Source organism: Filicampus tigris, chromosome 6 (genome assembly GCF_054856515.1).
Source record: "Filicampus tigris isolate MCC_2025a chromosome 6, RoL_Ftig_1.0, whole genome shotgun sequence".
Taxonomy (NCBI): domain Eukaryota; kingdom Metazoa; phylum Chordata; class Actinopteri; order Syngnathiformes; family Syngnathidae; genus Filicampus; species Filicampus tigris.
The window spans coordinates 25,357,551-25,382,763 of NC_141222.1; the positions used below are offsets into that span (position 1 = coordinate 25,357,551).

At 42.5% G+C, this 25,213-nt stretch overlaps 1 protein-coding gene and 1 long non-coding RNA gene across 7 annotated transcripts; one reads left to right on the forward strand and one right to left on the reverse strand.

Annotated features, from left to right (window-relative positions):
- Positions 1-5,367: 5,367 nt before the first annotated feature.
- Positions 5,368-10,407, reverse strand: LOC147146412 (uncharacterized). The gene is made up of 4 exons (XR_015087181.1): positions 9,586-10,407; positions 9,192-9,255; positions 7,609-7,693; positions 5,368-7,504 (listed from the first exon to the last, which is right to left on the reverse strand). It is a non-coding gene; the product is annotated as an uncharacterized LOC147146412 (long non-coding RNA).
- Positions 9,483-25,125, forward strand: lcorl (ligand dependent nuclear receptor corepressor-like). Of its 6 annotated transcripts, none has more exons than XM_086033827.1 (8): positions 9,483-9,566; positions 10,525-10,590; positions 11,022-11,110; positions 11,205-11,331; positions 11,820-12,044; positions 12,148-12,232; positions 17,757-22,798; positions 22,890-25,125. In XM_086033827.1, exons 2-8 carry the CDS (start codon positions 10,560-10,562, stop codon positions 22,895-22,897), a joined length of 5,607 nt encoding a protein of 1,868 aa, XP_085889953.1. In that variant the 5' UTR covers positions 9,483-9,566; positions 10,525-10,559; the 3' UTR covers positions 22,898-25,125. The 6 variants fall into 6 exon arrangements, with proteins under 6 accessions (XP_085889953.1, XP_085889951.1, XP_085889952.1 ...); XM_086033825.1 differs by lacking the exon at positions 9,483-9,566 and adding an exon at positions 9,580-9,784; XM_086033826.1 differs by lacking the exon at positions 9,483-9,566 and adding an exon at positions 9,580-9,784 and having other exon boundaries at positions 12,151-12,232.
- The last annotated feature ends 88 nt before the right edge of the window (positions 25,126-25,213 follow it).

Here is a 25,213-nt window from a genome sequence, read left to right on the forward strand (position 1 = left end):
AGAGAAGGCTTTCTTCAGGGGAGTCTGCACTGTAAACGTTTCATATTACATTATTCTAAAATGAAAGAGGAAGTCAAGTAAAAAAATGCGCGCCCACTAGTCGAACACGACATCCTGATTAATAATGCGTTTGTGGAATATGAACTATGCGGCAAAATCCACCCGTTTTTATCCGTCTCGGCCACTTTGCTGTCAACCAAAAATGACATCACAGCGCCGAAATTCCCCATGGCCAGCACACCCCTTTCCATAATTAAAGATGTAATATTTATACTGCTCATATGAAAAGAAAGATACGGTATAGGTTATATACCGGTATATTTCACAACAATTTTAGTTTAGTATTTCATTTTCGTTTGGTTTTATTGGAGTTCATGTGGTGAGTGGCGAGTACCCTCTCGTGGCGCGGAGTCACTGGTCCAAGTGTCTGTGTGACTGACACGATGCCGACGTCCCCCCCTTCGCCCTCCATCATTCTCTCATTACTTATTCCCATCAGGACCGTGTGAACAAACAAGGAAGGAGACAAGAAGGTGACACTGATTTGTACAAATCCATACACATTTAAATACAGGCCAAGAAGCAAACATGCAAGATGTATGAGGAGCACTACAAAGAACAGCGCTATCATGTTAAACATACATACCTGTCAATTTATACGTTTTACCCGTGTTTCATACGTTTTTTGATCACTACAAATTGTGTACGCCGTATAACAATTTTTGTACGGGGGGAAAAAAAATGAAAAGCTCGTTTTTTGTTAGACCGATCTCGTCACTCTGGAAATCCACTCTCGTAAAAGTAAAAACAGTGAGTCGACGCTGAAATGAGAATTTATGGCACACGTTCTGTTGTGTTCACATATTTCACACTTATTAAAGAAAGGGTGAGGTAATTTGACTTCAAGTGCAAACATTTGGCTTTTAGTAATGAGTTACTGAGAAAAGCATTGGTTGTGGAGTATGTGTTTTTTTTTTTGGCGTGTCTGATATACAGCAAAACCAGATCTCGAGATAGGCCTCACTGCAGTCTCTGCTCAACTCTTCAAGAAATTGCTACAATTCAAGTTTAAGAAATAACGTTATGGCTCTATTGTTACGCTAACGTGGCCAAGGCACTTGAAAGAAAAGGCTGATAAATCATCTTTACATGACAACTCTTCACTGAATAAAGGTGAAGTACTTTTGGGTAAATCATTATGTCAACTACTGCTTCCAAGGTCCAAGGATTGGACCATATGTCCGAACTTCCCCAATTCCAATGACGTTGGGAAATTATGTAAAACGTAAATAAAAACAGTATTTGCAAATCCTTTTCAGGTTTAAATTTTTTTTTAAAAATTCAAAAAAGGAAAACAGTGTTGTATACGTTTCGGTCCTACAGACCGCAATGACATTGTCCCATATTCCTTTCGTGTCACCAATCACAATAGTGTGTGTTATTTTTTTTATTTTTTTTCTCGTGTGCGTTTGACAAAGTAAGTACATGCAAAGTGACGTTCTGACGTGCAAACCTCTGGGCCAACATTTTAAGAAGAAGATTTCTTAATGTACAATGGCAAAGAATTTAGGGATTTCATGGGCTGCGGTCCATAATATCATCAAAAGATTAGTATTTGGAGAAATCTCTGCACGGAAGCGGCAAGGCCGAAAACCGGGATCAAAAAAGGTTGTGACCTACTAGTGTAGTGTAAACTGGTCCCGTCTGATACCGAGACTTCCCATGGCATTATTGTGAGAATTTTGAAACTGAGATACCACAATATTTACAATAGGCCTACCTTGACAGTGTCTGCAGGATTTCTCACATTTCAGGATCATGTCTAGGCAATAAAGAAGAAATGAAAAAAAAATAATAATAATGCTGTATATTTCCTCTGCTACACAAATAAAATGCTGACATACGGTACCGAGGGCACAAATATTGTAATCTATTCATTTCTATTCATTCAATTCAAATGCAATGAATTGTTACCACAATCTTTTTGACGATTCATACGAAACACCTTTTTGGGTGACCTAGAACACCGATTTCCGAGAACGCCGATGTCCTCAATTCCAGAAGGACAAAAATAATCCCACAGCCACACTTCCAAATGTTGCAGAAATATTTTGAATCCTGAAAACCTTATAGAGGATAGTATGGCCCATCCTTACAGGATGTCACGCCGACTCTGGAACAAAAACATCACTTGTCACATATCACATACAGTCCATAGAACAATGCTGATATAGTGTGACAATATAATCTCCACACAGACCTTTTCCCTCTCACTTCCTCCGGTGAAAGCATCATGTCACTCTTTAACTGGCACACACAGAGACACCTCGTGCTTGGTTATTGCCGTCCTTCCTGGATCTCACTTCCTGGTATTCACAAATGTGTGAAATGACACTGCCTGTATTAAGCTCGCACACACTCGCGCCGGCATGTGCTTTGCTTTGCAACGCAGTGGCTCATTTCCAACTGGAATGTCTCACCAGAGAGTACTTTCACATTATTTTTAATATGACATACATACAAAAGTTATGAACCATAGGGCTCTTGTATTCAACCGGTGATTAACTTGTCAATGCATACAGGTCGGATAAAAGGAAAGTGCTAGGCTGTAGTCCATTAGCCAGGAATACGCTCAGAGCCAATCGCGAGCGATGAGTCTATCCACCATGCACTCACAAGCAATTAGGTGAAACATCTGTGCGTGCATGGATGAGCTTGACTGTGTGAGTGCGCAAACGTGGGTGTGTAAGTCATAATCGATTTACAGTGAGAAAGTTCTCCTTTCCCTCCCAGCGGTATCTCATTGTTGGCCCAGACTAAGGTAGAATTTCTTTTGGCAGGTCTGGCTCACACACACACACACACACGCACCCCCCCCCCCCCCCCACACACACGCACACACACACACGCACACGTACACAAAGGTTGTGAAGACTGTTTCATTAGAACAGATGAGAGAATGGGCACAGCACTGTTGGCATGTGGGTTAGATTAGCCAGGCCGGCCCAGCTTTATAACCATTGTTCTTAAATATAGAGCAAGAGGGACATTGAGGGAGTGCTGCGGATAGGGACTGGGAGGGAGGGAGGGTCTTTGGGTTGGGGGGGGGGGGGCGTTGGGGGTCTTTGGAGACTGGGAAAGAAGGAAGGGGAAGAGCATTATTCCATCAACAACAACAGACCCTTCACAAGCAACCCTTTCGTAAAAGTGTAAGCGGTTAAATCTTTGTGGAATCTCGTCATAGATATATTAGTGCTGTCAAGCGATTACATTTTTTGAACGAATTAATCGCAACATTTTCCATAATTGATCGCGATTAATCATATTTTTCAAGTACAATTTTTTTTACAAAGCTTGGAACCAATATTTACTCAAGTAAAATCTTGTAATTAATGTGGGGTAAAAAACTAAAAGTATATTTCAATTCAAAGACTAATTGCTTTCTTTGATCCTTGAACATGATTCTTTTCCTGTAGAACACAACAGTTGAGCGATACACCAAAGACGTACCGTACAACTAATATGGTATTTGAATTTGGCTTTGCAAAGTGTGCAAATTATTTTGGATTTCTCCATTGAGCCGTCGAGCAGGTTTTTAAAGTAAAAGCGACAGTGACTCCCCTCGAAGTTTGGCTGCACAGTTAGCGGAGGTCAGCTGCTAAATAAAAAAAAAAAATAGTGCGTTTTAAAATGTAAATTAATCTCCATAGTTAATGCATTAACTTTGACAGCCTTTATATCCTTATATATATATATATATATATATATATATATATATATATATATATATATATATATATATATATATATATATATATATATATATATATATATATAATCTAAGCGGTTGTATGTAACCATATGCGGTATGTGTATAGCCTTTATTGCTCAGCTGAAGAAGAGCTGGTTCTTAAGTGACATACACAATTTTCACTTACCTTGTAGAACAAAGATACAAGACCAGTTACAACACCCAAATGTCAAAGGTGTTTTACAACTCATGTCTTATAATGGATACTGTTCTCCCAGCACTCCAGTTAAGTGTGAGTTGCACATTGATGTCAGGAGCAACGTATGTTGCATTGTTAACAGATTTATCACCTTTCCCTCAGCAGATAGTGGCCCTGAATGCTTATGTGGGTATATTATCTGAATGCCATATTTCCTCAAGTGATGCCAAGACCTTTATTTTCCATGCTAAGGCTTGCCAAAGTCTTTATTGGGTGCAGATTTCTATTAGAGGTGGCACCGATTATTTTCTTTTTCTCTCCGTTTTATAAGAATTTGTTCTCATGTTGGAGCACAACGCCACCTTTTTGATCGTCTGCCATATTTTGGGTGCTAAGCAAAAGAGGAATGCTGGCACTGCAGGCACAAATTGAGAAAAGTGTTGAGTGTGAAGTCATGGTGGCATGCTGTATTTTTCCCTCTGCCACCTGCAATAAATCCCCTCTTTTATGGCAAAACGTCCCTTTTCGTTTCTCAATGAATCATTTTAGTGATTAAGTATGTACACACTCAGGAAGTGGATATCTAAGAATGTATAGTTGTACTCAAATTGTATATTAAATTTGATGACGACGCAATTTTAGTTGTTTTTTTTTTTTTAAATAAGTGAGTAATGCATGAATCATACTGATACTTCAGGCATACGCAAAAGGTAAATACCTTATATGAAGGTGTACAGTTTGGTGCTGATCCACAGGAGAACAGAACATAAACGTCTTTGAGTTTACTAGGCTGTGACTTCAAACTGTTTGCTACATCTGCTCCAAAATTTTACAAGTTCGACCTTGAGCCATGATTACGAACTGCATACATTGTCTGAGTTTCTGAGTGGAAAACTGAGAACATGATACGAATCAAGTCAATTCTCATAATGATTGGTAGTTCAATTTCTAGTGCAAAACTTGTTCAAACTTATTAATTATGTTTGATAAAAAGTACACCTAAAGTGGAAGTCAATCCAGACATATTTTTTGCAAGACTATGTTCTATGCAAGCCCACTAGTTGAAAGAAGGCATTGTGATAAATATTGCATTTGTGAAATAAGAGTTAATCGACCTGTTTTTAGCTATCTGTGGGGGCGGCCATTTTGTCTTCTGTCGACTGAAAATGACAACACAGCTGCTCAGGGCTCAGGTAACGGCCAATCACGGCTGACCTGTTTTCTGAAGCTGAGCTGTGATTGGTCGTTACCTGAGCCCCGAGCAGTTGTGATGTCATTTTCAGTCGACAGAAATGACAAAATGGCCGCCCCCTGAAATGGCTAATATGGGGTGGATTTTGCTGCTTAACTCACATTCCACAAACGCAATATTCATCAGAATGCCGTGTTTCAACTTGTGGGCCTGCTGGGACCATATTCTTGAAAAAAAATGTGTTTGGGTTGAATCCCCCCCCTTTAATAAAAGAAAACAGTAAGTTAAACAGACACCCGGCAACGTGGTTTTATTGGACTTGGCTACTGAGTGCACTTGACCTTTCATGTGTTTTCAGTTTGGCTATTTCTCCCCGTCCCTCCCTCCCCCCATGCCCCCAAGGGACAAAGTGGTCTTTCCCCATGCACCCTTACTTAAAATGACTCACCTCCATAGTGATACAACGTGCCTTCAACACCTTCCTGCGTGGTACGACTACGTGTGTGTGTGTGTGTGTGTAAGAGATCACAGTCAAGTGCATTATTGTGTGTAGAAATAATGATAATCCTCCATAGTCCCCCTGTGCCTCCTAAGCCCCCCGAGCTCCTTTTCACCATTAACGTCCAGAACACACGTCAGCCTGAGCCCCCCGGCTTACCTTCAGACTGTCCAGATTCACAAAAGACAGATAGCTTAAGAGAGCGAGAGGGAAGGGGGTCAGTAGAAAACAGCTTGACGCAGCTGAAGTTATGAGACCTTCAGACCAACAGCGCATTGCCGTGTCTCCGTACAGCAGTGTACTACTCAAGACGTCAGTACATGCATTGTCTTTGTTCAGGCGCTTAGGCAAAATTTACATTCATGTTTTCCTCACTTGACTGCCCCTTCTTATGCTAGTTTTGTATGGTTGGCAACAAGAGAAAAAAAAACAGTAGTTTTACATTAAAATCCAAACATAATATAAGCGGTTCGGATAATGGATGGATTGATAATAAAAGGGTATTTACGCTATGGCCAAAATTCAACAATTACAGTAATCCCCAAGATCTTATTGTACTGTATTCTACACTCATCAAAAAAAAAAACACTCATGTAATCATTTCATTATATTCATATATCCAATATTCCTTTTTTTTTTCCATGTTGCTCTCCCCTTCGTTTGCTTCTTAAAATGAGTGCCAAACTTTCCAACTGAGTGAAATAAGTCCTTTTTGTAAACCTCATTTAAAGGGCCCAGCTCAAAGGGTGAAGGGGGCGTCTGCATCATGTCAGAGACGCAACTCCGAAGGATTCACTTGCCAAAAGCACAATGAGACCTTGGACTCTCTCAGTGCGCCGCGACTGAGGTTACACTCCAGTAAAAAGCTCATTTTGATTCACTAGATTTACAAACGATTAAACACACTGGTTCTAAGTATTTGCATAAATAGCATAGATAATCCATCAAATGTCCTCGATCGACACCTTTTTATGAAAGAAAAAAAAAAAAATAAAGCCAAACCCTTGCGTTAATCCTGAGCTTTCACTTTACTGCCTCATTTTTCAAATTTCTCTTGCTGCATCTGATTAAAAATGATCCCTGCCGCTTCCTAAGCACCACGGAGAATTACATTGAGCTGGAACAATTATTTGGATGCATGGCAGAGGGGGTGAACACATCATATAAAAGTGTATATCAACAAGGTGCCTATAAACTTAAAAACAAAACAAAAGAAACACTAATTCAAAGCAGAATAAGACACATAGAAATGTGTCACAGTCATGGGCTTCATTTGGAGCCATTTTAAATGGTAAATTGGGCAATAAAAACAGTACTAATGCCACTAAATCCTGTTTAGATTAAATGTGAGAGGTGTTTCTTTTTATGGTATAGGGAGATCTGGTTCTAATCATCTGAAAATTCAATGGAATGCACCTGTAAATGGAATTAAATTAAACACCCATTCCTGACAGGCTTCAAGCAGCAAGCCTGTTAGAGCCCCAGAAATGATTGTTGAAAGGTGCTGACAAACAGCAATCTACTGAGCTAAATAAGATAGATGTTTGGATCATTAGGTTATTCATGTTGAGACGATTAACCCTGTAAAGAGAGCAGTCGTGATTATTTACTTCTTGTTGGATGACAGTGGAACCTAAAAACCAGTATGTCCTACAAAAGCTACCCAAAAAAACTTCAAGCATCAACATCTGTGATGACGTTTTTTGCATATCTTGTGAGAAATATATGACTTTTATGGGTAGCACAGTGACTAGTGGTTAGCGTGTCTGAGGTTCAGGGTTCAAGACTCGGCTCCGGCCTTTCTGTGTAGAGTTTTCATGTTCTTTCTGTGCTTGCATGGGTTTCTCTGGATATTCGAGCTTCCTCCCACATAAAAAAAAAAAAAAAAAACATTCGTGTTAGGTTCACTGAATGCTCTAAGTTGTACTTGGGGGGGTACGTGTGAGTGTGAGTGGTTACTTGCCTACTAAGTACTGATCCAGTCGGTGCCCTGCCACTGCCTTGCAACCAGCCCTGGCCTGGGTGTAGCCCAGGTCTCGCTTATCTGTTACCCTAATGAAATATGAACAAATTTGAATGAGGGTTGAGCGATCTGATTTGACCATGCTATGAAAATGAGGAAAATTTAAATGCATTGCTTCTGTTTTTCTACTTTTAAACTACATAACAAGATCCATGTGTGCGCGAGTACACGCACTCACATTGCCCTTGCACCCAACTTGCACCCGACTTTTAAGTAGAGTTTTGCAATGAGTTATGGTGGTGGTAAGGTGTTAAATATCCGTCTGGGCTGCAGCAGATGCAAGATGGACCACCACCATGGCACTATATAGCTGTCCCTTTACTGTTGTCTTGCCACAATAATGTATATGAAAATATGCACGTTTAGCCAATGATACCCCCTCCTCCCTCTTTGCACAGGGTACATCGCGAGCATGGTTCTCACTTCTCAGCACTGCCATTGTTCATCACCATCTCCACAGCAAGGCCTCTCTACGCCCTTGTGAGAAGTAGCCCACTCACAAGACAAACTTCCACAACTCGTGCTCTTTAATGCACCTTTCCCTGGCTGTTTCCTCCATGTAACTTTTTTTTAAATCTACCTGGCTGGTGTTGGGCGAACATGTTTCAAGCCTAATTGACCAAAGTGACAAACAATTTTCTTTCTCCTCTTGCTGTATTTGATAGCAATACAACCTATGTGCACCTCAAGTACTCTGCTGCCACCATGTGGTTGTTTGGGAGAGGACATACACAGTATCGCACTGCAATATTGTGGCTGGGCAAGATTGTATGACTTGACTGACAACTTGCTTAACCCAAGTGATAACTTGACTCGACTTACTTGAAATTAATGGGTACTCTAATTGAATTGCTTGATTTTTGCCACAGTAACTTGGGACTTGCTTGAAACATTGCTTTTGAAAGTTAAGACATGAGACTTGTGACTTGTATGGTGTGTGTGACTTACAGCCACATCTGGTCTTTTCTAAAAATAATGCTCTCTATACTTGGTGTTCCACAAATTTAACCGACAGCAGAGGCAGCAAGTCGACAAATCGGCCTAAACAAGGCAGTATAGGAGGAGGTCCACTGATCTCTGGGCCCCTTTTAGGATGACCCCTGACCCCCGCACTTTGAAGGTTAGGCTTACACAGCTGTTTGAGTCATGTCCAAACCAGAGCTGAACTCACACACATAACAGAAAATACTCATTTAATATAATGAAAAATACATGTCAATACCTCATACAGAGAGGTCTGATTGTTGGGCACATGGGCAAATATTTTAACACAAACATATATTTTTTCAGTAGGCTATCTGTGCTTTACTTGAGTATTAATTTTTCTGACCACTTTTTTTACTTTTCCCAAATTGGCACGTTATGGTGGCCCATAAGGGAGAGACAGTCGCGGGGAACATGTACATTAAGGGAGGGGAAGGAAATGACATGTTTCTGGGTTCAAATGGATTATATGAAAGTACGAAAGAGAGAAGCTTTCTGCGAAAACAGTCCGTTTTGTGTGGAGAGTTAAGAGACATGACTTGCCTTCGTCTCCTCGTCTTGACATTTACCGTATCTCCACATTCAACCTCAGTGGATGACAAGACACCTAAAAAAAATGACAGGATGAGAGAAAAAAGTCAACCGCAGTTGAGATTTCCATTAACTGAGATCCTGAAGTTTTACAAGGCAAGGGGGGGGACAAACGCGACATGGAGGAACAGCATCTTTTATCAGTGCAGTAAGATGAGGCCCCGTGATTGTGTTTGCCTTGGGGCTCCCACGTTATGTATTTATTCTTTCATTCATTAGCCCGCTGAGGGCAACCATAACTCGATGAAAACAAGTTCGGCACCCTGCCACCTGGACCAAACGCCTTGTGACTGTCTCCTCCACGTGGCAATGTGTAAGAATGCAGCTGTAAGCAGAAGCCACCTACCTCACTCCCGAGCTTGCCTTTTCGGTCCCGGAGGCTTCGTCCACTTCTTTTTTCTAACTCAATCGACGTAAAGACGGAGAGAGAGAGAGGGGGGAAGGACGCAGAATGGCGGCTGTGCCGTGCTCCAAGTGCACGGCAGAAAGAAAGGGCTTTCGGCGGGAACTTGACTCTTGGCGACACAAGCTGATCCACTGCGTCGGTATGATCCTTGTGTTGTTGAGTTTCTTCTAAAAAATCAATACGCCGCACGGAGCGCTGGTCCGACATTAAGAGGTTTGCTCCACCCGGCTATGTTATTCGGTAGCTAGGAACTAGCTGGCTAGCTAGGTGGCTAGCTAGCAAGCTAGCGCCAACTCCATAAGTGGTCAGCCTAAACTGACAGGCTAGGATGTACCAGCTGGCTAGTTGACACATTCTCTTTGTGTTGCCCTCAACACAACTTGTTTTCGATCTGCTAATTTATTTGAAGGAGCAATACACACGTAGCATAAAGGTGTGGCGTGAAATATGCCAATAGCTGTATGTAACTGATACTCGAGGCATTGTGCATATGAAAATTAGAATTGCGAACACCCTGCTAATATTAAGGCAGTTTGGGGGAGGGGATTATGGCTGAGATTAAAGCAGATAAAATATACTCTGTCCACGAGAATGCAATATATTTCAGTAGTTGTCCTGGGCTTGTGGCGTTTTTAAGAAGTTGTAGAAAAAAACGGAAGCTGGCAACGTTGCATCGCATGTCCATCATCTGTTAGCCGTTTTCGTAGTGTATGTTTAAGAATAAATATGTGACATTTCTAAGACGGTAATAATTGTATTGATGAAGACATTGCTACATTGTTTACCTCTAACTGAAAACTACCAGAGTTGCACCAGATTATCAAATAAGAAAAGAAAAAAAGAGTACACCCTGTTTTTTCTTTTTTTCTTATTTTGCAGGGTTTGAAAGCATCCTGGAGGGAATATACGGTCCAATGCTGACAAGAGACCTTAACTTATTCGATGGTGGGTTCTTTGCCAAACATGATTTTCTTCTATCTAACGCTATTTGTTGTATTTGTGTCAGGAAATTACCTAATTTTACGTAATTAGTCAGAAAATTATTTATTTACTAAAAGAGTAATAGAGTAAGAGTAATACATCTTTGTTCATCTATCAATGCCAGTGATGTATGGTGACAGGCAGAAGAATTACCGGCTCGTCCACGAGACGTCTGAAAGTAAATAATTACCTAACATTTGTCAGGAAATTCAGCAGAGCTCATCATTCGAGTATATATAGTTTTTGTGACATTTTCGTTTGGTGATGTGCACAGAGGATTTTCTAATGTACTGTAAATATGTGCGGTGGTTTGAAAAAGGTTGAGAACCGCTGCTAGATGGTTGGATACAGCACTTGACCATTTTTAATTACTTTTTTATTGTTGTTTTTTTCAGACTGTGAACCTGACGAGGTGGTTGACTGGTCTCTGGAGGCAAACTGCTCTCACTGCTCATTCTGCAACCTTCCTCTGGACAAACTCGGTGTAAGAACTAGATTGGAGAGTCTTGTTCATAACATATTAGCCAAGTCGTGCGCTGTCAACATTTTCCACTTTTTTTTTCTTTTTTTTCAAACAGGATCTAGCGCCTACAACCACATCACCCCTCTCCTCCCCTTCTGATTTCTCTCCATGTCAAGCTCCAACCATCTCTGAGAGCAGCCACACAGCTCACAAGTTCCTTCAAGCTGTGTTCCACAAAAAAGGTGAGTTTGACCAGTCACAAGTTTGAACACAGCTTCTCATTCAATAGCTTGAGAAATAAATTAGGCAAATTTTAGTTTATATACAGTAGGTGCCTTTGGACTTTTTTGTATCCTTTGGAACTACCGAGGTAAGACCAGATAATGGTGCTGACATGGCATTTAATATAAAAGAGAAAATATCAAAGAACTTGGAAGGATTTTTGTAACTCCAGTTTTGGGGGAGGTAAAAAACCATGAAGTAAATAATGCAATTTGATGTATTGTCGTCAGGCTGTCAAAATTGTATGAACTGTTTGGGCAACATTCTAAGCAATATTTTATCATCATTATTTGTCATACTTGTGTGTGAGATTACCAGTACATACATTTCATTTCCTTCACAAGTCTCGCATGACAGCAGTTGGACGTCTGAAATTTTGCATTTCAGACAACATTTAACACCGGACAACATTTAATTTAACAGTCCGCATTTTCATTCTCTTTTTCAGATGCGTCTCCGTGCTCTGATGCCAATATTCCTCGGATTGCAGAGGAGCTGATGAAGAAGATGATCCATCAGTTCGCCATGGAGTATGCATCCAAGTGCCTACTCCACACCACCACAATAGACGTTACAACAAGGACCTCTTCGCCTTTTTCTGAAACATCAGATGCCCCCTTGGACCTGACCGTAAGCCGAACTCCGGAAGAAACAGAAAGGGAATCTGATACAGGTTAGTGGCAATCTTTAAAAATCAAAATTTAAGATGTGATTCCGGGGATGTTTTTTTTTTTTTTTTTTTTTAATTTTGAATTATGTGCCTTTTGACATCATAGCAGATGGTGTGCTCGACCTCTCCAAAAAGAACAGTGCCAGCTCAACAACTTCGTCAACATTGTCATCGAACGTTAAAGCGTCAGGGTAAGAAGTTTATTACAGATCATACTCCTTATTTGTACTAAATTGTTGGTATTGTGTTGAAAAACCAGTGCAAGCTGTGCTATCACATTATAGTAAATACACTTGAGTTGACATAACGGTATTTTGTTGATTTCTAAAAATGTCCTCTCCAAAACCATTCGCGACAATGCCAATTTTTCTCCTGTTCGTTATGGCGGTGCGGCAAGAATGGCCGCGAGTCGGTTGTTGGGTGGTAACGCACCATCTTTGTTTGGCTGTACGGTGGCTCGTTGAATTTATGCTCGTCTCCTTGGATTTTGCTTCCGTGGGGTTGACTCTTCTATCTCTTGAGCGGTAACGTCACAACATTGGCACCGCATTTGAACAAATGCCAAAAGCCCAGGATTGTACACCGATGAGACTTGCGTTCCAATATCCTATCATGAATTCATTTCCTTTTCAACCAATCCTTCTATGAATCTGATTACTCCACTTAACGTGTACATAAGACTGTCACCGAAGGATAACAAAACTGCAGTGTGCGCGACGGTCCAGACAGAGGCATGCAATAGCAGGCAGTGATGTTACCAACAAGGCATAAAGGAGTGGACCCCCTTCTCCCCTATGCCCAAATCACACCCTCTCCATCACCTCCATCCTGACCCTGCTGTTTGGTCCTCCCATCCCTAGGAGGCAGCTCAGGCAGAAGGAGTACATTGAGAGGAGTTTGGAGCTGTCTGAGGGGCTGCTGTCCAAGGCCTTGAAGGACATACGCTCAGGAAGGCTGCAAGAGCAGCGTGCTGCATTGCTATACGGAATTCCCCTTCACACCCTGAGGCAAGGCCTGGAAGACTGGTCGGAAGGACGGCCGGGAGCGCTGCACCCGCCGTCGCAAAGCCACGGAGATTTCAGGGAGGAAATGGCACCCTACGGCACGGCGTCATCGACGCTCGGCGGCGAAGCCCGCCTGGTCCTGCAGAAGGTGGCGGCGTGGGCCGAGCGGGCTGAAATTGGAGATGCGCAGGAGAATGGAGAGCTCACTTTCCCGCCGTCCTCCCTCTCCTTTTATCAGCCCAGTGGTCTACAGAGGACCCTACCCCACTCTTTTCCCCAGCTCAGGGATGCTCTCCAGCCCTCTCCGAGCCCCACTCCCAGTCCGGAGGCCGCCGCCGCCGCCCCCCTTCGTATCCCTCAGGTCCGTCCCATGTCCAATCTCAGCAGGTTAGCCCCAGGAGAGGTTCACAGCACGAGCGAAAACCGCCGTACCTCACCAACGGAAGGCGCTGCCAATTCGTTGACAACCACTGCCAGACCTTTGTCTTTCTTCAAACTCAGATCGCCTTTCCTGGCACGCGGCTGCGCAGGAAGTGCCAACCGGTCACCTCTTCGCCTGGCGCAGCGCAGCTCCTCATTGGATGATTCCGAGGAGGGGGCGGACCGCCGGGACAAAGACAAGCAACCGAGGAAGAAGCGCGGAAGGTACCGCCAGTATGACCACGAACTGATGGAGGAAGCCATCACCATGGTGACGGCCGGCCGCATGAGCGTGTCCAAGGCCCAAGGAGTTTACGGGGTACCCCACAGCACACTGGAATACAAAGTCAAAGAGCGCACCGGAACACTGAAAAATCCTCCCAAGAAGAAATCTGCCAGCTTTTTCTCGCCCGGTTCCACCAACTCAGGGACACTTGCCTCGCCCGCTGCTGCAAAGATGTTCTAGACAAAGAAACACATCCAGAACTCCTCAACTCTTGAAGCCACCACCTCTTACAAGATTAATGTTTTCTTGGGATCTTGTTAAAACACAACACATGCCTTTACAAATATATCATGATATTATTCAGGTTAAACTGCGAGTCTGTTTTTGATAGTCGTACCGTCTGCTGTGTTTCTGCGATTTGGTCCTGGACTTTTGATTGTGATGGGGAATTTCTCCAGAGGGCCTGGTGTTTTCAATATAGTCCGAGGATTTTTATTCCGTGGGGATGAATTTCATCTTGGAAGACAATTTGCAAAAAGTCATTGATGATGGAGTAGAATGGATGATTGGTTTTTAGTTCTGACGTGTATTTTGATGATCTGGGACTTGCGGAAATCGTGTGCAGTCACTTGAAATGCTGATCTAGATCTTGATTTGCTTACGGCACGATGACCTGAGATTTCCCAGGATCAAATGACAGAAACGCAGTGGCAGTAAAAGGAAAAAAAGATGACTCCAGTGTCAGTTAGCTGTTAGGAAAATAGGTTCTTCAGGTTTTGACTTAATTCTTCAAGCTCCTCGTTAATGAAGCAATGATGATTGTCATTTGCAGCTTTCTATCTCTCTGGGTATCTGACCAAGGCCATTGAAGTGACTTAGAGCCATCATAACAATAAACCCTCATTGTAATTATTGTTATACACCTCTGCAAACAGGAAGATTGTATATTGTTAACTACTGTGATAACTATTTGAATGTGCGTTTTTTGTTGAAAAGAATAGCGTAAAAAAAAAAAAAAAGAAAAAAAAAAAGCCATGTGTTGTCCTTAAAAGTTTTTTTTCCTCTTTGTAGTGGGAATGCATTTGTGTAGCATGTTTTCAAATGTGCACTGATAAGCTTGAGTACTATGTTATTGTGTACGTGTATCGTTGAAAATGTTTGATGACCTCAGATATTTACTAATGTCGCTACCGTAGCTGCATTACTCGACAACCTCATTCGTGACTGCTGCTTGGAATGTCTTAATTTTACGGGACCGTTTGTCCCATGAAAGCGCGCCCGGTTTAGTCGGGGGACGGCATGCGAAGACAAAGTGACTTTGTGTGTGATGTTTGATTGTGGCGACGGCCGGCATCGTGACGGTGGCTTGACTCGATGTAAGGGGGGGGGGGGGGGGGGCTTCTTTCCGTCTCGCAAACGGTTTCACTCACCGAAACGGTTGCTGTTGTCTTTCCTCGTCTCGTCTGTCGTTGAGACGGACCGATGTCCGACGGCAACAGCGCAAATACCAAAGCAGCAGTTCAGTTCAGGGTTACCAACAACAAGCTGTTTCTAAATATCTTATTTGCTGTGACGTCAGCCTGCACGCCTCTCTATCGAACCTCATTGCCGCGTATACCTCTGAACTTCAGTTTCCTACAGCCCAGTGTCAGATTTGTATTCACCACCGTCAAGGCGTATGTGTCTCAAGGAACAAAAGGTGTGCATTTAATCCCATCTTTGACCCATTCTACATTTGGGATGGTTTTATTGGCCACTGTGGCATTTACAGATCTGCCTTGTTTTTGTAGGTTTACATTCGTCTTATCTTTTTATGTGCTTTAAATTAGAAGTTAAGCCTGACCAGATGATATACTCTGATACCGATTATCTCCACTTCCGAATGTTCTTGATCTTTCGTAAACATCAGTGGATGTGACTACGCCATACCACAACAAGATGTCTTTTTTTTTTTTTTTCGCAATGTTGCTTGCTACTACATCAACAACTTTGTTTGTAAAGAAAAAAAGAAGAAAAAAAAAAGCCTAAGCACCTCTTGAGAAACAGACAGCTGAGTGATTAATTGCAGTATGTATTCAGATTTAATTGCAGTATATTTAAGATCGCCATCTTAATTATTTCCCCCTTCCCTGCTGGTGAATATTAGAATCATAACAGAATTCTGCCATTTATGCATAAGTGTTATTGCACTTTGAGTTATTCAAATCATGTCTCTGGAAACCTATAATGTGTGATGCATATTAATTTATTTGTTTTTCAAAGCCGAGTTTGACTATTTTGCTCGTTGTCTTTGTTGATTTGTTATGAAGCACTTCAATTTAATGTTAAAATGTGTATTGCGAAAATTGCATGAATGCTTTTAAATGTGAACCCGCTGTGTTTAATTTAATCCCCAAAACGACACCCATGAATGTTGTGATTTAGTGATTATTGAGTGAGTAGTATAAAATCGAAAATGAACTCTAGAATGTAACCATTTTTGGAAGAAATGGACCTCTTGCAAGTCCAGTATGCTACATGTTTGTTACGGTAAAGAGCTTCATTTGTGAAGGACTGGAGCTGCTACCATGCCATTGACTACATAATTCTCTCACGGTTTCTGTTGATTTCACTATACACTTTACTATAGCGCCATTATTAATCTTAATTAAATCTCTGTATCCATGAAGGATAAAAATATATACCAGTGTGTGTGTGTGTATATATACCGGTAATGTAACAATGGCATCATACCTCAAGCAGGCATCTTAAAGTGCTGTATCGAATTTAGACTAGTCCAACACTGACACGGTCTGGATTTGAACTCAACCTAAGATTTTGGAAATGGCATCACATTTCAAACCTGTTATTGTTTGTGTTGTTTAATGTGAAATTATTATCATGACCTGATTTAACTGTTGACTTTAGTTTTTTTTTTTTAATTGTAAATATTGTTGGTGAAAGTGCTGTACAAAAGAAAAGAGGTTTGAGCGTTTCTACAATCATTCCTGCTGTGTTTAGCAGAATGTTCATTTGCCTTCTGCAACTCAATAAAACAGCTCTCAACAAAACGCCAGCTTGTCATCATTTTGACCTTTTCAATTTGGTAGCCAAACTGGTCATCTTGTGATGCATTTGCGGGCCGTTCATACCTGCGTGCAGCTAATTGTCCGGTGGCTTTGACAAAGGATCAGGACTTGTGTTTTTCATCTTTTTTTGTGTTTTCATCAAGAGCAGTTAAATGTGGGAACATGCATTTATATTTTTGCTAGAATGTATTGATGTTTGTTAAAAACTGGTTTGTGAAAACTAAATGAAAAGCTGATAAGGAGGAAAGAAAGTAGTTGCATGTTTGAGATTTATGATCTGATCCTAGAGGCTGAAAAGAATATACATGTGAAGTAAATGTTTAATTGTAATTAGTAATGAAGTAATTCATCAGCCGGACCATTTTATTGGCTGATGTTCGCTCCTTTGAAATCAGCAGCCAACCCCTACCCCAAAAGGCAGGTTTTTCCTCTTTTGTCAAGTTAAACATAAACTCAAGGACACATTATTATAAAGCAGTCAAATCATTTGCAACTAATTCATATCTTTGTTGTTGTAAGCATTAGGAGACCAAAAAAGAGGTTCATTTAGTCATTTTTTTAATTAATAGGCCGAAATGTTATTCTTCCAAATGGGAATCGGCATCAGCCTAAAAAAAAAAAAAATCCTTCTCGGTCCGGCGCTAATAAAAACATTCAATTATAGTCTGACTTTATAGTAGGTCTGCACGATATTGGAAAAACATGCAATATGCGTCTTGAATATTGCGTCATCGCTATTATTGCAATATTTAACATGTACCTAAAGAAATGACACCTTTATTATCTAATGAAAGAAATGTTCTCTTCTCTTATCGAATGAAGTTATTGGTCAAAGTCAGATGAATGCATCCAATTCCAGATGAATTTATTGCACGTTGACGATATTCAAATGTATTGTGCAGGCCTGCTTTATAGGTACTCTGTACAATTATGTTATTCCAAATTTGACTCAGCCAAAACATGAGTACTAACTCATTCCTTTGTATTTTACCCCTAGCTGCCCATCTACGTCAGATAAAGAAGAATTGGGAGATTTAGAACAGCGGACGTGCCGTCAGCAATCTGCACTGGATGTTGTCCTTAGCTCTCTCTGCCCAGCACATTGTTCCTTACTCTACCAGATGCTGAAGTTGGCACACAAGGAAAAATTGCTCTTTTCCCCCGCCCACGAACACGCTCCAACAGAAACTCATGGCTGTCATTCTGGATTACAGGCAGGTGATGATGTCCTGAATGAGTGCGTAGCCCTTAACGGCGGTTCACTATGCTCTTCGTCCGATTGTGCTCATCAAGGCTGTGGAAGCACAGCGTGCCGTCCTGGAGCCTTACCTTTAAAAAGCTGCAAAAGTCTAGCTCCTTTGGACCTAAACAGCAGCTGCATGCAGAGTTGTAAGATACATAGTTCCACTTTGGTTTGCCTTAAGCGGCTCCACTGTACTTCTAGCCAAGATTTGCCTGCAGAACACATCAACAACTCAAGGTGTTCATTTGGTCCTTGCCCTTCAGTCCACCGTAAGCAACATCCCCACTCTCATTTATGTGTCACAAAACACACCTGTGTGACCCAGCTGAAGAAAACAACAGATTGTGAGCCCCCTCCTCCTGTCCTGAATAGAGAGCAGAGCCCTTCTCCTCCACCCCTTTCTCCCATCCCCTCAGATATTGATAAGTTAACCAATGACATGCCACCTTCCCTGCTCCACCATAACCAAGAGGAGGAAGTTGCCCACATGGTTAAAGATCATCCAGGAAGGTGCCAGGAGGCAACTGTAGATGCAGCAAAAACAGTAGAGGTTGAGTCTTCGACTCCAAGAAATAGTCAAGCCGAGAAGAACCCAAATGGGACTTTACTGCAGGATGTTGTGAACCGCTTCAGTGAGAAACTTGATACCATCGGACCTCCAGAGAAGGACCCGGCTCTGCCCTCGTCGCCCATTGATGTCTCTGAACGGGAGCCGCTAGAGTCCTCCCCAAGCAGCCAGAACTTGAAACTTCCTGCTGATGCCCTTCTGACTGAAATTATCACCACTGTGCTTCATACACGCAGTGCCAGCGACTATAACCTCAGTGAGCTGTTCAATCGCCATGATAACAAAGATCCCAAGTCACCTAATACACGCTTGCGCCGTCGCCAGGAAGTGCTTGCTGCTTTGGCGACACCCGCTGACGGTGCTACGACTCGAAGGCAAAGCTTGCAAATCAAACGAGAGCTTGCGATGTTCAACGTGCCATACAGCAGGAGAAAGTCATCGCATGCAAAGAGAGCACAATCAAACGATGGTCACGGTGCTGTAAACACATGTAGCACTTTGGTGGACTCAAACGTGATGCCAGAAGAGGAAAGAGAAACGGAGTTAAATATGGACTATCAAAGAGTTACGGGGGTACTGCTGAATATTATCACTCCTGAAAGTCACATGAATGAAGTGAAAGAGGATGAAACAGAGGGAATGAAGGAAAGAGAAATATCGTTAGATGAAAAAGACCGAAATCAAACAATGTCCCATGACCCGCAAAACATTTTTTGCAACCAATGTTCTCAGGATGACAATGAGCAAGTGAGAACTCCGTGCGAGAGACCTTGCCAAACGGACAAGGTTAGTGCAATAAATGATGCCATGATCCTTGAAAATGTCCCATCAGGTAAAGGCTGCGGCACCGATGAGAATGATAATGGACCGGTTGAAGATCGAAACCACGCTAGCATTGCAGACGGTCATCCAGGTCAAAAATCCCCCTCCAATGAGTCAAGGAGGGCACGGAGAAACATTGTCCCTCCGCAACGATTCTCCTCGTATGTCACAGAAACCAGGAAGACGTTCTTTGCAGCTTGTTTCTCTGAAAGTATATTCAACCAGAGAACTAATAATAAAAATGTTTTCACAGCGACCACCGCAGATGCCTTATTAAAAAATGTAGATGGTAATGATGCTCATCTTGAATCAAAAACCAAAACATCTTATCTCCCAGACACATTTACGTCAATCAGTAGAGGACACAGTTCATCTCGTACAGAGTCAGAAGAGCAAAATCAGAAGGTGCGACAAACTCCATCAGGCAAAAAGACTACGTCCACTGCCGAACCTTTAGAAGAAACACAACCATATCCCAAAAGACTATCAGGCGAAAATACTGCATCAAGAAGGCTCCAGTACCAAAATGTCGGGGTTACTACCAGGTCTGCTACCTGTGCTCACAATTGTTGTACCTCTCCAGTCCAGTACACAAGCCCAATTAGGTTAATGTTTGTATCACCAGTAAAAGATAAAGAAGGTATTGTATATAGTCTTAAGTCGGTAAGGTCTGGCTCAAATGCACAAACAGAGGTACCCTTTGACCCATGCAAAGAGTCTTCCTGGGCAGGGACACCCGACAAGAAGCAAAGCCAGATGACTGAATGTGCCAGCCCACACATCAGGCCTAACCACAAATCCACTACCTCTTCTTTTAAATCTGCAGGGCCCTCAACAAAGTCTTCTCCTTCACAGCGACTCAAGTCCGGTTCTTCACCAGCCAAGCAACCTTTCTCAACACCTAGGTCTGCTACTCCTCCAAGATTGGGTTCGTCACCCGTCAAGTTGTTTTCCTCATCACCAGAGTCTGATTCTTCACCACTTAAGTCAGGTTCTTCGTCAGCTTCTGCTCCATTGAAGCCAGGTTCATCACCAGCAAAGTCCCTCTCCTCATCCCCCAAGTCAACACCTGGAAAACGCACTCCTTCACCTAAGTCTACCTCCCCCAAAATAGGGTCGAAAAGATCAGGTGAAGTTACTCCACCTAAGAATCCATTCGGAACGGTGAGCCGATCACCGGGCGACTTGCAATCATTCCATGAAATCACTCCCCTGAAAAGACGCCCTGGCCGGCCAAAGAAGCTAGGGCCACATCTGGAGCAAAAAGTGAAGAGACCAATTGGTCGACCACGCAAACAGAAGCCTGAACACGCAGCAACAGGGACAAGCACGGCAAATGTATCTGCAGACACAGAGGAGAAAGTCAACAAGAACCTAAAAATAACGGTTGTCTACGGCCGCTCAAGGAGAAACAAACGGATGGTTTCTGAGAGCTTTGACCAGCTTCAAACGGAATTCCAAGATGCATGTCGAGCAGTAGGTCTTAAAAACGACTTGAGTGGAAAACACAACTCAAAAACCAACACAGGTCATCCCAAAATTGGTGCAGCAGAATTCCCTGAGGTGTTACATTATGCCAACCCTGTCAAAGAGGCTGCACAGCACCCTACCAGTAAGATTAAATGCCAGAAAAGAGAGAAAGGATTACCCTCCAGGAAACCAGGGAGACCAGCAAAAGTGAAAATCTCCGGCATCTCGGTCACTGTAACCACAGTGTCACCAAAGCAACGTAAAATTTTGATTGAGAAGGATGCTCCCGATACACAAAAGAACAAGAAAGCACTCCTGCCAGAGTTTCAAAGTGCCAAAGAGTCCAAGACAGTTAGTTGTCAATCTGTTAGCGAAAACTTACAACCGGAGGAACAAAGACAATCCGAGACTAAAAATAGCAACAAAGTACTCAATCAGCCTTTCGCTGTGCGACATTCAAAAAGAGTGAGCAAGCCCTCAATCTATTTTTTGCACGCCGTTGCCACCTCCACAACTCGAACATACAGTCACAGTAATGCTCTGTTACGGCGCTCCAAACAACTTCTGCTGAACAAGGCCTGCAATAAAAGGAAACAAGAAAAAGAGAAGAGAGTCGAACATACGGCGGTGAAAAGGCACCGTTGCGAACAGGAGAGGAAGAACATCTCTCAGGATCTCGCTCGAGTCGCGGGTGTTTCTTTAGACTCTATCTTTGCTCCGAAGGAGACACTTCGCTGGTGGGCAGCATCGGCTGAACAAGAAAACTTGAACCAAGAGCTTTCCAGACGCATTCAGTTCATGTCAGATACCTGGGTCTCAGACGCTGTGGAGAACCAGAGGCTAGACCTCCAAGTCAAAGTAGACACTGAAGGAACTGGATCATCTGTCGCCAAGTCCAACCGTTCTTCGGTGGTTCAAACACTGTTCAACTGCCCTCCTATTGAACCCAGATCCCGTAGCATGCGGCAACTCGGCTCCTGGTTTATGGAGACTACAGAGACGCACTCACTGGCTATTGTCAAGAGGACAAGCTCTCGCAATCGTTATGAAGTTATGCACTTCCCTCGCTCTGTCAACAAACAAGGTGTCAAGTGCCAAAGTCCGCAGGCAGAACGACTTCGCAGACATCTCAAGAAGTTTGCCAAAACATTGCCAAAGAGCCCCGCCCAACATGAAAAGGCTCAAAAAAGGTTGAAGAAATTGAGGGAAGCTCAATCAATTCATAACATTAGGCAGCGACTCGTGATGGACAAGAATAAAAGGGGTAACCTCAGCCGAGGAAGTAGGTGGCGGCATCGCTTTGGCAAATACCAGGCCACACTTCTTCGGGCAAGGAGACGCTTCCTGACCCAAGAAGAAAGGAAGTGTTCAAAGAAGGAAAGAAACATACAAGTGACTGCCTGTGGGCCAGAAGTGGCAATAGGACTTAAACCAAAACTGGAAGCATTGAAATCAGTTAAAAACGAGTTTTCTGAAGGTTCAGAGAACAGTTCTAAAGCCCAATCCAAGGAGCCTGTGGGTACAGCAAAAGAGCAGAACATCTCTTCTAAAGCCTGGAGTCCTGAGACCCTGAAGGAATGCCGGGTATTTTTGAAAAAGATCAACTCTCCGGACAACATATCAGCAGAGGAGTGGGACTCTTGTACAGTGACACTGGATAAGTCAGCCTCTGCATTTGTGATAGCTAGAAAGAACAGACAACTGGTAGAAGTCGTTAAAGCTGTGAAAAGAAAAGGGCACGCAAACGGCATGGCTGCGTCGACAAAACTGACTGATTCCGCTTGTGAATCGCTCCAGAAGCTGGATGAAATGCCTTTGGGGAGGCAGACGGGGAAATGCCCCGGCTTTGTGTCCGCTGACCCGCCACCAGCAAAAAAGTTGCGACAATCGCGGATGAAGGGCTTAAGTGGGCCAAGGTGGTGCGACTTTGTGCTTGGTAACTATCTTTCTTCCTTCACTGAATCCCACTCCACGCAACTGTGATTCTAAGCCAAGCAAAATCATCTGGAATTGTGTTTCTTTGGCAGGAAGCTAGATGACGCACAAGGCCTCCGTCCTTCGTGGGAACCGGACTGTGACGTTTTGTGGTGCCTTTGGACACTGAGCTGACCGCGTGGACTGACCGTTGCACTACGGTTCAGTCTTTCCCTCAGCAATTATGTAGCAGTCTAACTTAAGAAAAGCTTGATGTTGCACTATTTTTATATGTAGAGGAGATTTGACGTTTTGAAAATAGCCTGTTCTTTGATAAAAAACATGCCTTGTCTGAAGAGCTGTCAGTAAGACAAAGGTGGACCGCATTAAGACGGCACTCTCCGCCCCTAGAAATACCTCTCCATCACTTCCCCGTGAAACTCAGCAAATACATTTTAAATAGTGAAATAAATCTCAGCCACAATAGCTAGAAAATGTCATGTGATTTTCAAAGTTATTATTGCTAGCTTTTTTTTTGGGGGGGGGGGCGGCATTTGAGATCCATTGATAGTATCGTATAGACTCTAAACCGGGAGGCTTCAATCCTGTTCCTCGAGGGCCGGTGTCCTGCCTGTTTTCCATCTCTCCCTGCTACAGATATTCACCAAAGGTCTGCAGAGGCTGGATAACGATCCTGATCATTTGAATCAGGTGTGTGTTGCAGCAGGGACAGATGGAAAACAGGTAGGACACCGGCTCTCGGGGAACAGGACTGAAGACCCCTGCTCTAAAGCTTTTATCTACATTTTGATGCCAGGTCACAACTTGGGACTGAGGAATTGTGGTCAATTCCCCTGTGATTTGTAGGTTTTGCCATCAAAACAAAATTAGCACAAACATACTTGATGAAGAAATTGGCATCATGCAGTCTTTTTTTTTCCTCCCTTGCATAGACTTTTTTTTTGGTTGTTATGATGAAGTGTTTATTTTGTCTTTTTCACCCAGAGCATTTACTGTCACAAATGGGACACTGCCAGCGTCAGATGCACTTCTTGCACTATCCCCTTTGCGATTTGGGATCCCGCTTTTCAGATTCCTCCCCCATATTTTGCACATCCCATGTTCCACTACCAACACCTACTGTACAAGTAGAGAATCCTATGCGGTGCAATACAAACCCAGATGTTTTTTTTCTATCAGTATATAGTCATTATTTTATTACTGACGGATGGATGTACATGATGGCCTGAGATGTCACTTGAGTTGTCGCCATATAGCCATGCAAGGTAACTAGGCTAGAGATGGGCATTGGAATTGGAACTAAATTTCCTAGGCTGACTAAAATTATTTTAAAGGAAAGGGAGATGCGCTGCCTGAATGTCGTGAGCTCCTTTTTCAATGCCAGTGTTCAGGAGAACGGCGTTTCTCAACCTTTGAGCCAAGGCACATCGGAAAAAAATTCACGACACACCACTTAGCAAAATGATTCACAGAAAGTATATAAAAATGTTGATTATGTAACTTTAAGAGCATTTCAAAGTTCTGCCTGTTAGCATACATGGTTGGCATGGATAAAGTTAACCTTCAAAATGTTTGGTTTTTTTTGGTCAAAATAATTGACATCAGGTAATTTTCCACGGCATACCTGAAGATTTCTCATGGCACACTGGTTGAGAATCACTGGAGTAGAATAATGCTGCCTGGAGCAGTTGCTCATGTTGATGTCGTTCAACTTGTAGCTAATGTTGACGTTTCAATGGCAACCTGTTGAGACAAAATCAACTAGTGCACTCCATTTTGAACACGAGTTTCACAATTTCTTAATGTTAGTTCACTATGCTCTTCCCTGAACATGAGTTTTCGATTCCAAACTAAATCAGAAAAATATATTTTTTAATTTGTAGTCATAGCATTAAGTGTTTAGTTTGAATGTTCAAGCATTATATCCTGTTTAAATGCAGTCGAGAGATGTTGGTTTTTTTACGTTCCTGTTCATTTTGTTTTCCATTTGCAGCATGAGACCTTCAGAGACTAGCGAGGCCCACTGTGCTTTTCCTCCAAGATATATGAATGATGACTTAACACTAATCTTGGATGAAAGTTTGTCCCTCCCCTTTATGCAGTGAGATTTAAAAAAAAATTTTTTACTGCATCTTTGTACAAAAATAGCGTGCCTGACTACCCATGTATTTATGTCACCGGTCACATTTTAGGGCGGTGACCCATTTTGGGGCGGGGAATAACCCACTCCAAAACTTTGGTGCTGAACTTCTGTTGTATATTTTTCTTGTGGTTTTATACTGTCCTTTACAGATGCAACTGTGACTGTATTTGGAAGAATAAAGGTGTTTTTCTCCCCCTAAATTCCCAGTGAGCATCATGATTAAAAAAAAAAAAAAAAAACAATACAGGACACATTCATCCTGGCACATGTTCC